The sequence below is a fragment of the Atractosteus spatula genome, chromosome 9 (assembly GCF_055471065.1).
Source record: "Atractosteus spatula isolate fAtrSpa1 chromosome 9, fAtrSpa1.hap1, whole genome shotgun sequence".
NCBI lineage: Eukaryota > Metazoa > Chordata > Actinopteri > Semionotiformes > Lepisosteidae > Atractosteus > Atractosteus spatula.
Genome location: NC_142714.1, coordinates 13,426,903 through 13,439,084, shown reverse-complemented (window position 1 = coordinate 13,439,084; position 12,182 = coordinate 13,426,903). Strand labels below are relative to the sequence as shown.

Below are 12,182 nucleotides of genomic sequence, written 5' to 3'. Positions count from 1 at the left end.
TACTATAAGGGTGACAGAGTGCAGAAGTGTACATGTTCAGTGCTTAAACGATTTTCCAGATTTTATGACCTGCTGTGTCACACATTGTTCCAGCGTATCTGATTCTTACGCTGCTCATTTTATAGGAAATGTTTCATAAATATTATTCATAATTATTTAAACTTTGTATATTCATGGGTCATTGCATCACTTGATGTGATGAGGAAGATGCATTTTGAGGTTTTGGTTTGAGCTTTGTATCATCTAATAAGAAAGCCCTTGAATAAATGTGAGTCTTGTGCTCTATTGTTTGTAATAAAGTGAAATGGTATGGGCAGCAGATTTTATCTGCTGTATAATATGGTCATTTCCTTTTAGCTACTGCAAGGAAAAAATGTTCAGAATCATTATTTGAGATGATTTTAGGATGCTTTGACCTCTTTTGTCCAGGGAATTTCTTTAAAACCTAATTTCCTCTTGAGGTCATTACAATACAGCAAATAAAACATAAATATTGTTCTTTAATTTCCTACCCTGAGGACAGCCAGGGATTTTTCTTAGGGCCCCACTTAATTTGACAATAGTAACATCAAAGAGTTAGGTAGTCTCTTTGAGTGACCCCAACACAGCTTAGTAGATGTTGTTAAGACTGTCTACTGTTTTGTCACATGGCCCATTTCCACAAAATGAATCTGGTACAAATCCTGTTCTTTGGAACATACTGGTGTTTATGTCCCTGCTCAGAGAAGTTTGGCTGATTCCTTTCCGTTTTGTTCCCAGTGGTATACAATGTGTTGCACATTAACAGATTTCTGTTTTCTCCGTCTGCAGCCCCTGTCAGCTGTTCGCCACACCATTCGCTCTACAAACAAGAACTGCCGAGCAGAGAGGACGCGCTCGGAAATTAACTGTAAGTGTGCAGGCTTCCATACGGGTGCCTCTGCTGACAGGAGAGTCTTAATGATGAGACTGTGGTTTGCAGCAGTTAGTCTGATGTCTTGGTCTCGGGATCTGCCCTTTGCTGCCTAATGAGAACATCCACTACACTAAACAAGAACAAGTCCAAAGGTTTTCAGATTTTAGGTTGGTTTGCTGCACTCCATAATTACAGATTTGTGATATGTTGGAATGTATACATCTGTATACCGTATACCAGATACGTAGAGATCAGACAGCTCCATCATGGCCCACTTCCAAAGCAGATCATTCCACTAATCCTGCAGGACTGGCTGTGTTCCAGTACCCAGCGTGGCTGGGTTGTTAAAAATAGACATGATCCAGTGGGTAGTGGATGAGGGGAGCTGCAGTTTCAGACCAGTGTAGATGCCATTCTGCTCCATATTCTACAGTCTCTATTCTTACAGTCTCTCAGGTTGTCATTTAATGACTTAATTTTACTGTTAGGTATATTGAATTTTAATACACTCAAGGGGAAAAAAGAAAACTGCTCGAAAGTAGAAAAATGAGCTGAAGTCATTGACTAGTTTTAGCAGTGCTATTTCTGGCAGTCCTTTTATCTACTGCGTATGAAGTATCAAAGCAGGGCCTTTGGCTCAAGGAGGTCTGAGGCAGGTCATTAGAGCCTGATCTCATTCTTGAAGATCCGGCATAACAGCTTTGTCAACTTTTAAAAGTTCACAGAAAGTTTAATCTCTGCATTAAAGGTGCCCTAGAATTGACTGAAGCACATTTTCTAATTGTTGGTTTGTTTCTCTAATTTTTGTGTAAATCTTGGTTTAATCACTTGTAGGCTTGAGACAAATTGAGGACTTCAGTTTTATGTCAGAACTTTGGGTTTATTTTAGAATGCTGAATTTAATGTGTAATAATGTTTTTAATGTTGCTTTAGTAGCCCTATACAATTTCTTGCATTAGGAATTAGTCTTTTCACATACCCCAGCCTGCTCTCCATGAGACACAGACACACAGACAGGGAGAGAGAAGCTTGGGGTCAGAGCGCAGGGTCAGCCAATGTACAGCGCTCCTGGAGCAGTTGGGGTTAAGGGCCTTGCTCAGGGGCCCAACAGAGTAGGATTTCTCTGCCGGCTGCGGGATTTGAACCGGCAAACTTCCAGTCACAGGCACAGATCCTTAGCCACAGAGCCACCGCTCCGCCACCACTAGAATTTTAGCCACCGCTAAAATTCAGAGCCCCTGAATTTTATAGTAAAATAAAATTCAGGGGCTCTGAATTTATTTTACTCTCTAATTCTCAGGAAGTATTGAACTATAAAATCAGTAGAAAGCATGCCGATTTAACATTTTGTTCAGAGGCTTTTGTGAGCTGTGCAGTAGGCTGCCACACTATTGAAAAGTTGTCAAGTATGCAGCCTTGGTAGTTAGTAGGTAAAGGTATCGTGACAGACGTCCTTAGAGACAGAAAAGGTTTCAAAAGGGTGTCTGCTAGGACAAGTTTGTGGATTCTGCTAGGACTCATTTGTGTTATGACAGATCTACTGTATCTGTTAGAACAGTGGTGTGAAAAATTGCCTTCTGGCTCCTTTTTTTCCTTGTATAATAGACTGAATGAAAGTGATTGAGAATTATTGCTTTTCACTACGTATTCTAGTATGTTTTCTGGTGTACAGTGACTGATATGCCATGTTTAGGTTCCGAAATGGACACTAAGCCTTTGGAAATAAGCTATCTCTGTTCACTTGAGAAAAATGTTTTTAAGAAAACAATGTGCATTTGTGTAAATGTAACTGCTGTCCTAATTGCCCAGAGTTTAACCAGGAATGTCAGAACAACAAGGGTCAAGCTGTGCTTTAAATTTGAGACTTTACTGGTTGTGCCAGTTAGAAACTCCCTTTTTAACTGCCTCTTTTTGTTTTTTTTTTAACATATTGGGTTATGTCAACTTTTTGCAGTACTGTTTTTCAACGTCAATATATTCGAGGGCTTGTCTTAAACATAAGAACATAAAAATTAGAGTCAAGAGGAGGCCATTTTGCCTGGCTAACTTGCTGTTGCTCTCAGCTAATTGATTGCAGGATCTTATCCAGCTGTATCTTGAAAGAATGTACTATTTCACCGTTGAAAAGCAGGCTGGATTCCCACAAACCTGAGGAAATGCCTCTTGTTTCCAAATTTAAAGGTGCTTCTCCTAGTTTCTCCTTGTATCCATGGCTTCATGTTTCCACATTTGATTCTGAAGAAGTACACTGGGCTTACTTTGTTCTTAAGATATTCTGCATACTTGAATCGCCTAGTCTTTTCTGTTCACTGAAAACTTTCAGTTCTTTTAGCATGGCACTATAGAATATTCCATGTAGCCTGGGAATGTATCGGGTCTCTCTTCTCTGAATTAATGACAGAACCGCAATATCATAAGGTCTGAGTATTAGTGCATTGTTCAATTTTTAAAATAACATTTTTAGAATAAACGTGGCTAGAGTTTCAAGATTTCATGTTCTGCTACTGTGGTGTTTGCCAATTCACCTATTCTGGTATTATCTGTGCACGTGACTAGTTTACGAACTGTATCAAAATCCAAACTATTGATGTAAATTAGAAAGAACAGTCATCCTAATACAGATCCCTCTGGTACTCCATTAGTTACATCACTCCAGTTTGAGCATTCACCCTGTGCTTGTACACTTTTTTTCAATGTAGTAACTAGATCTCAATGTAATTATGTGCATTCCCTAAAAATGCTTACTTCCTACAATTAAAAAATTAATGTTATCTGAAGAATTTGGATATGCCTTGTTTTATATGCATTACAGTTGTTGCTTGTTCAAAGAACTCTACTAAGGCGTTTAAGCAAGACCTGTGGTTCATAAATCCTCAAGGATCCTGTTGCCTTACAGATTATCATCTAATTCAATATGACATTTCCTTCATACATAATGGAAGTACAACTAATTGTTCTGCAGTTACTTGATTCTGTTTTGTACCCTTTTTATAGATGAATGCTAGATCAATCCTTCAGTCAGAAGGGGTAGAGTTTTGTTGGTCTATGCACACCATCTCTTGTTCCAGTAAATTTGTACAAGGAGAGGCAAGAGGCCCCTATGGCAAACAGCTACTTAATCTTAATGCATTCCAATTAACATGTTTTACTGCGTCATTTTCTGACGCTTAACCTACTTAAACATTTCCATGAGAAAGTGACCGATTAATACAAAATCAGCCTTTAGATTTTCAAACTGCTACCTTTGTCACCACAGGCTATTTCTCAAGAAATAGGAGTGCATAAAATATTGTAGAAAAATATGTATATAGCTTTCACTACAAAAATCAACAATTACATTGTGGTCTTTAGTTTTCACAGCTTTTCTATAGCAACTGTAGCTTTTGGCCTGAAGAGTAAATAAAAGTCTGTCGCGATTCATGTGGTGTTTTGCGGCCATCTAGTGTTTAGAGTATGCTATGACATAAGCTCTAGTATTCGAATGAGAACGCGTTCTTACTGTACTTTCACTTTCTGCTTTTATCAGTTGACAAGGTGCAGTTTGAACCTCCTCTGCGGAAAGAAACGGAAGCTCACACAGAACTGGTAATGTAGAGATTTTTTTAAAGCTGCTCTGAAGTTTAGTCATGTACTATAAGTTGTTTGCGCCTCTTTCTCTTCCTCTTAGATCACACAAGCTAATATGGTATCTGTAAAAGAACAAGTGGGATTTACAAGGAAGGTTCTAATGTTCCTTCCTATTATTTGTCACACTGCTATCTGACTTCTGCAGGACTTGACGAAAGAGAACGACTTTCCATCACCATGGAGTCCTTTTTCAGAGGGAGGAATCAGTAGCAAGTATGTTCTGTTGGCAAAAATCCGTCCACATTCTGCTGATGAGACCACCACTCCACACACACACACACACACACACACCCCTCTCCATTGCAAATTCTGGAGCCTGGAAGGCTCATCAGCTGTGATGTTTGAGATTTCATCACTGCTAAGGACAAGGAGCAACTGGCAAAGCCTGCCAGTATGTCTTCCATTTTTATTTTGCATCCTATTTCATCATCTCTGCTATCTGCAGCCTTCACAGTAGCAAATAATCTAAATTATTCTCCGGAGATGAGAAATTGTTTAGCTGCAGCTCTCTAACAGGGATCTCCAACCCTGCTCCTGTAGAGCCCCAATCAGGAGGTTTCACAGGTCATTACAAAATCGCCTGTTCCTAAGGACTAGGAACAGTTATTAATGACCAATTAAGCAGGTGATATGTCAGTTAATTTGGAGTAAAAATATGAACACCCATTAGTCCTCAAGGAAGGATCAGTAAAAAATTGCTTTTTACTCAATAACAAGTGTTGCTAATCTTCAGAAACAGGTGGCCTAGATCATTGTTCTCCAAAACCAGGATTGTAGACTTCCACTCTATAGTCTAAACATTTCCAGTTGGATTCTCTGCATCTTAAGTTCCCCAAAGCACAGTTAGCTGAGTGCCTCTTGGGTTGATTCGGCTAAACTATCTGCGGCTTCAGCCATGTTATGTTCACTGCCCCTGCAGTGTCGGCAGTGACCGTTACACCATTCCTCCGTCTGATGTTATCTGCTGTTTAAGCACAGTTGGACTTGCAGCATGAAAAATAGCGGGTGGTTCTCACAAGTCCACAACTGGGAGGACAGTGACTCCACACCGGTGGGAGAGGATATAAAAAAGAAGTAAATCAATAACTTATTGTAATGTTTTGGTTACTGAGTTTGTGGCGTGTTGTGGCCAGAGGTTCCCTGTATTAACCTGTGATTTCATGCATAAACAGCTGATGAGAGTTATGAAGTCTACACACCCTGTGGGTAGAAGGTTCATGCAGAAGGGGTTATATGTGAACTGCGAAAGGGTAGATGTGAGCAGAATTCTATATGAGTGTATTAGTACTCACTTAATCGTAAGAAAGCAACTTGATAGTTCAAAATGGCAGCTATGCGTTTAACATTTCTGGAGTGACCTTTCTCAACCTGCGGCTGTCGATTGCTGTTGTTGTTTTTTCTTGGTGACCGAGTCTATGGGCATGTCCACTTCCCCCTGTTTGCAGTTCGGAATGCTGGATGTCATCACGTCAGAGCTCGGAAAGCGGTGTCCCTGTACTTTCACAGTCTTTCCCTCTTCTTTCTCCCCCTCCCCAAGGAGCCTTCTCAAAAGCGTTGAGGAGGAGTTGTTTCAACGGTAACACTGTGGTTTTTCCTGTGACTCCCATTCACCTCATTCCCACTAATGGTTCTGTGGTGGTCGTGGTCCCAGTGCTTGTGGAGTAACATGTGATGTGCCTGTTATAGTGCAGCTTCATATCCCTCCCATGCGACTGGCTCAATTAATGGAAACAGCTGCTGTATCTTGAATACTCCTGTGTTCAAGATTGCATTATCGCCATGAAGTCAAAAGTAATAAGAAGGGGAAAAGCCAAATACTTGTGCTGCTTCTAATTTAATTGTCTGATAAGAACTTTAACCTGTGTTGCTCAAAAAGGCATTGTAGTGTCTTTAGTTTTTCTGTCGCAAGCCATCAAGAAATTGGTCACTCCATAGATAGTTGATTAAGTGAAAAATATTACTTTTTCATGTTTGGATTGAAGTTCCTAATTATCATTCTGAAAATGTTAGTGTTTAAGAGGTATGGAAAGTAGCTTGAGTTCTTGTATTGTCAGCTCTGTGTTCAGATTCGCATTAATGTTTTTGAATATTCACATTTTTTTCACCAGTTTGTAAATTTGTGTTCCCTAGTTGTCTGTAAGCGCATGATCAAACAGAATTAATTTTCTTGCATCACTGCCTATTTGGGGATTTTTTATTTTGTTCTCCGCAGTTCAGCACAGCATCAGATATGTATTGATATCCCCAAATATATCCAAGCACCATTTTACAACACCTAGACCAAGCATATGCTTCAGAAATGCCTGAAAATGGATTTTAGAGGCATGTTTAGGTTGTGCATATTTAGGAGTACTATGAAAGAAAGTATTGAATCAGACCATATGTAACAGGATGTTGTTTTAGGCGCGATTTCAGAGCGTGAGGCATTTTCAAAATTCTTTGGAAGAGTTCTGAATTCTGACCTTGGATGTAGTTTGGTAGGGAGGAATGGGGAACGGTTGTAACATGAAACTTACAGAACAGTGTTGCATTCTTCTTATAATGGACACTGCCTGTACAGGACAGTTAGCTGGTGATGCATTTCTGGTTTGTGGGATACCACTCCCTTACACCAAAGAATGTCTGGACAACTCCAACTCCTAGTTTGACAAGCTCTGTGAATGGGCTGCACTGTAAATTCCTGATCCCCTTGTGGGATCGATTAGGTGGCACATTGATTTTTTACCTGTGTAAATGTACTTTATGAAATATTGAATAAGATGAAGTGTGTTATATTATTTATAGCTGAAGTACAGCTTAGTGCATTTATCAATTAAGATTTCTTCGTGTTTTAACAGGAAAAAAACTGAAAATATAGACTGAAAAATTGAATTGATTGATTTTTTTTATTTCAGTTCATGAATTCTTTTCTTAATTCCTGTCAGAAATATTCAGCAAGTATAATATTCAGATCATATTTGGCTTGCAAAGGGGTTTGTGCTTTCTGTGGAGAATTCCTATCTAGTGAGCGGCACAGGGTTTCTAAACCTTTTTGCATTTGTGAGCAAGGATTCAAAAAGATTAATTTTAAAAATGAACACAGCTGCACTCTGGGTTGGTTCCTTTTTTCTGATGTGAAGGTGTGGCTGTGAAGGTGCATCACTTGGGTCACATGTCATTTTTGGTTAAACATTAAAATCCCTTTTTCACACTTTCATTTCACTCTCACGGGGAGCTGGCTTCTCTTGTGCATGTGAGCTCGGCTTGCACTCTGCTTTCATTAACCCACAGCCCTGCAGGCCATTAAAAACTGTGTTCTGCTCAACAGGGGACACATGACACATCTAGATGACTCCTTTGAAGATGTAGAATTGTAAGTGTGCATTAATTGTGAAACTCAGAACTCCTTTGAACAGTTCCATGTTTCTTTGTTCTTATGTAACTTATTCTGTATCTTAACTTTTACAGGTCAACCTTGAAGCAAGGAGTTCCTCCCCCTCTGCCACCAAAGGTAGCAGATCTATCATCTTTCCTTCCACTGTGTTCAGCTCTCTTCTTACTCCAGACTTGAATCAATTCCTATGAACAAACTGGGTTTTTTACATCTCCCTGAACTCTGATCCTTTCTGAATTGTTCTGCATGCTGTATTGAGGGAGCGCAGACATTATTTTTATGTCTCCATTTGGGTGGGGTGATGGAACAATTATTCAGACTTTCCAGAAGATTATAAAAGTTGCTGGACACTACATTCATAAGTTAAAATGTTAGATTTAAAACTACTGAGATCCCAATTCTAGTGTACTAAGCATTCAGATCCTGTTTTTTACTTTTTGTGTTGGTTGACTGCTGTTCAACTGGAACAAACAAGCACAGCAAAGTCTTCTGCTGTAGGCCGTAGTTTCAGCATTTCAGTGTCAGTTACATTTCTAGAGAAAAAAACATGAATGCACAGAATGGGACAGTTTAATTGTTTTTTTTAGCAAAAAAACTTAAGTAAAGCAGAAAAAAGAAATTGAGATGTCACTGTTGTCTCCTTCGTTTGTGTTACAGTCTGTAAATGATTAAGACTTTTGGTGACTAGAGTTGTTGATCAAGTTTATTGCAGAAAGCTTACTATATTTTATATGGTATTATAACAGCAATGTTAGAGGTCTCTCTAGTGTTCAAAACAGTATATAGTATGCTTTATTTTTTCTATTGTTTTCCTCTTGGACAAGCAGTATTTCTGGAGTGCATGAGAGTAGGTGTGCTATCTCTTAAGGAGGAATGTCAAAATATTAACGTAGTTTTCTCAGTCAACTCAATAGTATCACGTCGATTCATCGACTTGAGTCAAGGAACGAAGAGACCTTGGGACCACTTCCGCAGTGTTGTTGTTTGTCTCCCAGCCGCGCTTAAACAGCAGCTCGGAAGAAGGCGGTCTGGATGAAGACAACGGCCTGACGGTGCGGCGTTTTCCCAGCTCCGAGAACGGGGCGGAGCCGGGCCTGCGCCGCCAGAGCACCCCAGTGCGCGGCAGTCACCCCGAGCACTCTCCCCCGGGCTTCCTGTCGGCCAGCGTGAGCAGCCCGGGCCTGCTGGCTCACTCTTCTGAGCTGCGTAAGGCAATGCACAGACACAGAGCACATCCTCCCCTCGTCTCCTGGAGTGTCTTCTGCCAGTACCAACCGTAAAAACAGCTTCAGCATTTACTTCACACTTACTCATTCAGACAGACGCAGCCATCACATACTGAATGAGAAATTCATTCATTCTGCTACCAATAGCAAGTGTGTGTTTCTTGAGGTGCCAGAATATTTGTAGAAAATGAGAGCAAGATGTTTGTATTTAGTGAAGTGAGAATTTTGTGTTTAACAGAAAAAATGTGAAAGTAACAGAATGTATGAGCGAATGAATTTTTTAGATACTCTGCTGTTTCCTGGTGTTCCATAGTATTTACCACTAGTATGAAAAGGCTGAGCTGTTGTCATTTGTTCTTGGAGCAAAGGAGAGCACTACCTCAGTTTCTGATGCCAGGTGGTGCATTTTATATTGGAAAAGGCTATTTAATATGATTCATTGAATTGAGAAATTGTTCTTCTTCTCCTAGACAACGAGGGGCCCAACACAGATGTTAATGGGGACAGTTGTAGGCAGCCCCCAGCTCCACCTCAGAGAAGGGAGAAGAAGGAGTTTCCTGTGAGTTTCATTTTTTTCCTTCATCTCTTAGAGCCGAGGCATAAGCCCATAGGAGTGATTTGATTTGGGTTCTGAATTAAAAAAGGCGTCATTTGTGGCAGAGAAAGCAATAGGAAGGAAATATACTGTACCCGTACGATAAGGTATTTACTTTTATTTAAGAATGTCTTAATCAGAAAGAAAGCATTTAAAAACATCCAGCTATACATGTAAATGTGCTCTCAAAATAATTAACATGGGGGCATTAATCCAAACTCCCGAACAGACTTTACATCTTTCTGATGTAATTTGTCTTAGTCAGACAATTTTACAATTGCAAATATTACTATTTTTCCCTGACTGGGGTTTGACATTGGGACTAAAGTAGTAAATAACCTGTTTCTCTCCATAGAAACCAGCAATCAACGGGCTTCCCCCCACACCAAAGGTTTTAGTAAGTGTTGATGTTGTTCTCTTATCCCTTTTTTTTCTTTTCCTTTTAAGACAATTAAAGTTGGTCTGCTATCACTTTTCACCTGTGACACAAATCACAAATACAAATCTATTTAAATATTTCAGGGTAGAAAGAATTGGCATTGATGAGTTCATTTCAAACCACAATACTAGTAAACGGTAAACTGTAACTTGTAAAATCTCAAATTTCAATCTCCAAAATAGACTAAATCTTCAGGTCTGTGCAGTGTCGTATTCTGCAATTCAGAATGAGGCAACAAAATGTCCGGTGATGTGAAGTGGCCTTATTACATTGTAAACAAGCAGGCTTGTGAATACATCTCTTTTATCCCAATAGCAATATTGCTCTTGACTTCGAGACAGTTTTGCTGACAAATAGTACTTGTTAACTCTGCATGCAGATCACGTTGCAAATATCTGCTGCAAAATCTGTACTTCTTTACTCATACATCACATTACATTAGTCATTATGGTGACTAGTGAGCAGGAAGGGCTGGTTTTATGTCACAATTCATGCAAACTCGCTCTCGCCCGTGGCGAGACCAGCGGTTTTCAACAACATGGTGACATACTTTCCCAAAGTTCACGATTTTGTGCTTAATTCAAACTAGGTTTTTCTTTTTATACATTTTTGCTAAATGAAAGGGCTTCTGGGAAAACAGGTACAGGTGTACTATAAGTTTGTGATTACTGTTTTCTTTACTCGATCAATGTTATTTAAATTAACGTAAAGCCAGTGCATTAATGCTTTAATTATCATGTAAGGAAAAGTTGCTTATGTGTTTTAACCACATATGTACTACTGTACATACTTTAGTACATTAAGCGACGGTATAAGATGTGGACTTGGTTATATAAGAAATTGGCTATTTGTGACAGTTCTCTGCACCAAACCCTTGCAAATGTCAAAATCCTAGTGTGTTATTTCAAATTGTTGCTGTTCATGAAAGTGCTGACAATGTGCTGTGTATGTGGTGTAGATGGGCGCCTGTTTTTCCAAAGTGTTTGATGGCTGTCCATTGAAGATTAATTGTGCCACGTCATGGATTCACCCTGATACCAAAGGTAACATCCTAAGACAGATGTACAATCGCAGTTTTTCGTAAAGCAGTAATGGAATATAATGCAAAGATGTTTTAGTTGTTGAAAATCAGTGATGTTGACATTAAGAATAAGCTGAACAATAAGCTGAGCCAAACAAGTTGCTTTGAAATGTAAAACTTATTTAGAATAGAAAAAAGCATCATACTAAATATACAGTAAATGGCATTATATGTTGTAATCATATTTCAGTGGTTTAACAGAGTACAGCAAGCTATGTATATATGATAGTTTATATAATATATTGTTTAATATTGTCTCTTTGAAGAAATGATTTGTTGTAATGTTTTTTTATAACTGCTGTACCATCAAATATAGGTTTGTCAGTCTTCCAAAGAACTCTTATAGAAACAATTTCCATACAAAAACAAGCCATCATTATGTATTCTTAGTTGTAATATATACAGAATATTGTTTTTTTATGAATGCTTAATTTGTGAGCCGCCTGGTATCAGTTAGTCACAGTTCTCAAGGAGTAAAAATCATATTTCCACTTTCAGACCAGTATCTAATCTTTGGGACAGAAGATGGGATTTATACTTTGAATTTGAATGAGTTACATGAAGCCACTATGGAGCAGGTGAGGGATTATCTTCTTGTGACTTATGTATTAGAAAACTGGACGGATAGTACTGTATCTTAAAAGATAATAAGCTGCAAATGGTAGCTTATTATGCTTAAGGGGAAATATAGTAAATAAGCCTTTGCAGTCACATACAGTAAATTCTCAGTTTTGAGCTTTGTCAAAGAAAAATTAGGTGTTTTAGAGCAAAATATCTCTATTGAGTTTGAGTTTCACACTCTAAGTTATCTTTTTTTGTAGCTGTTTCCAAGGAGATGCACATGGCTGTACGTTATCAACAATAACTTAATGTCTTTATCAGGTATGTAGGAAGCTTCTTCTGAGGAGTTTTTCTTGTTTATTGTAATGTTCACCCACAGCACCAG

General features: G+C 38.9%; 1 protein-coding gene across 2 annotated transcripts in view; it reads left to right on the top strand.

Annotated features, from left to right (window-relative positions):
* map4k5 (mitogen-activated protein kinase kinase kinase kinase 5) overlaps window positions 1-12,182 on the top strand; it is a 59,545-nt gene that overhangs the window by 34,814 nt on the left and 12,549 nt on the right. For both annotated transcript variants that reach the window (XM_088924525.1, XM_088924526.1), the window contains exons 14-24: window positions 811-889; window positions 4,422-4,480; window positions 4,668-4,735; window positions 7,830-7,874; window positions 7,970-8,012; window positions 8,891-9,101; window positions 9,592-9,680; window positions 10,072-10,113; window positions 11,114-11,198; window positions 11,735-11,814; window positions 12,058-12,118. In XM_088924525.1, the coding sequence (XP_088780651.1) occupies window positions 811-889; window positions 4,422-4,480; window positions 4,668-4,735; window positions 7,830-7,874; window positions 7,970-8,012; window positions 8,891-9,101; window positions 9,592-9,680; window positions 10,072-10,113; window positions 11,114-11,198; window positions 11,735-11,814; window positions 12,058-12,118 (862 nt within the window). The remainder of the gene's footprint in view (window positions 1-810; window positions 890-4,421; window positions 4,481-4,667; window positions 4,736-7,829; window positions 7,875-7,969; window positions 8,013-8,890; window positions 9,102-9,591; window positions 9,681-10,071; window positions 10,114-11,113; window positions 11,199-11,734; window positions 11,815-12,057; window positions 12,119-12,182) is intronic.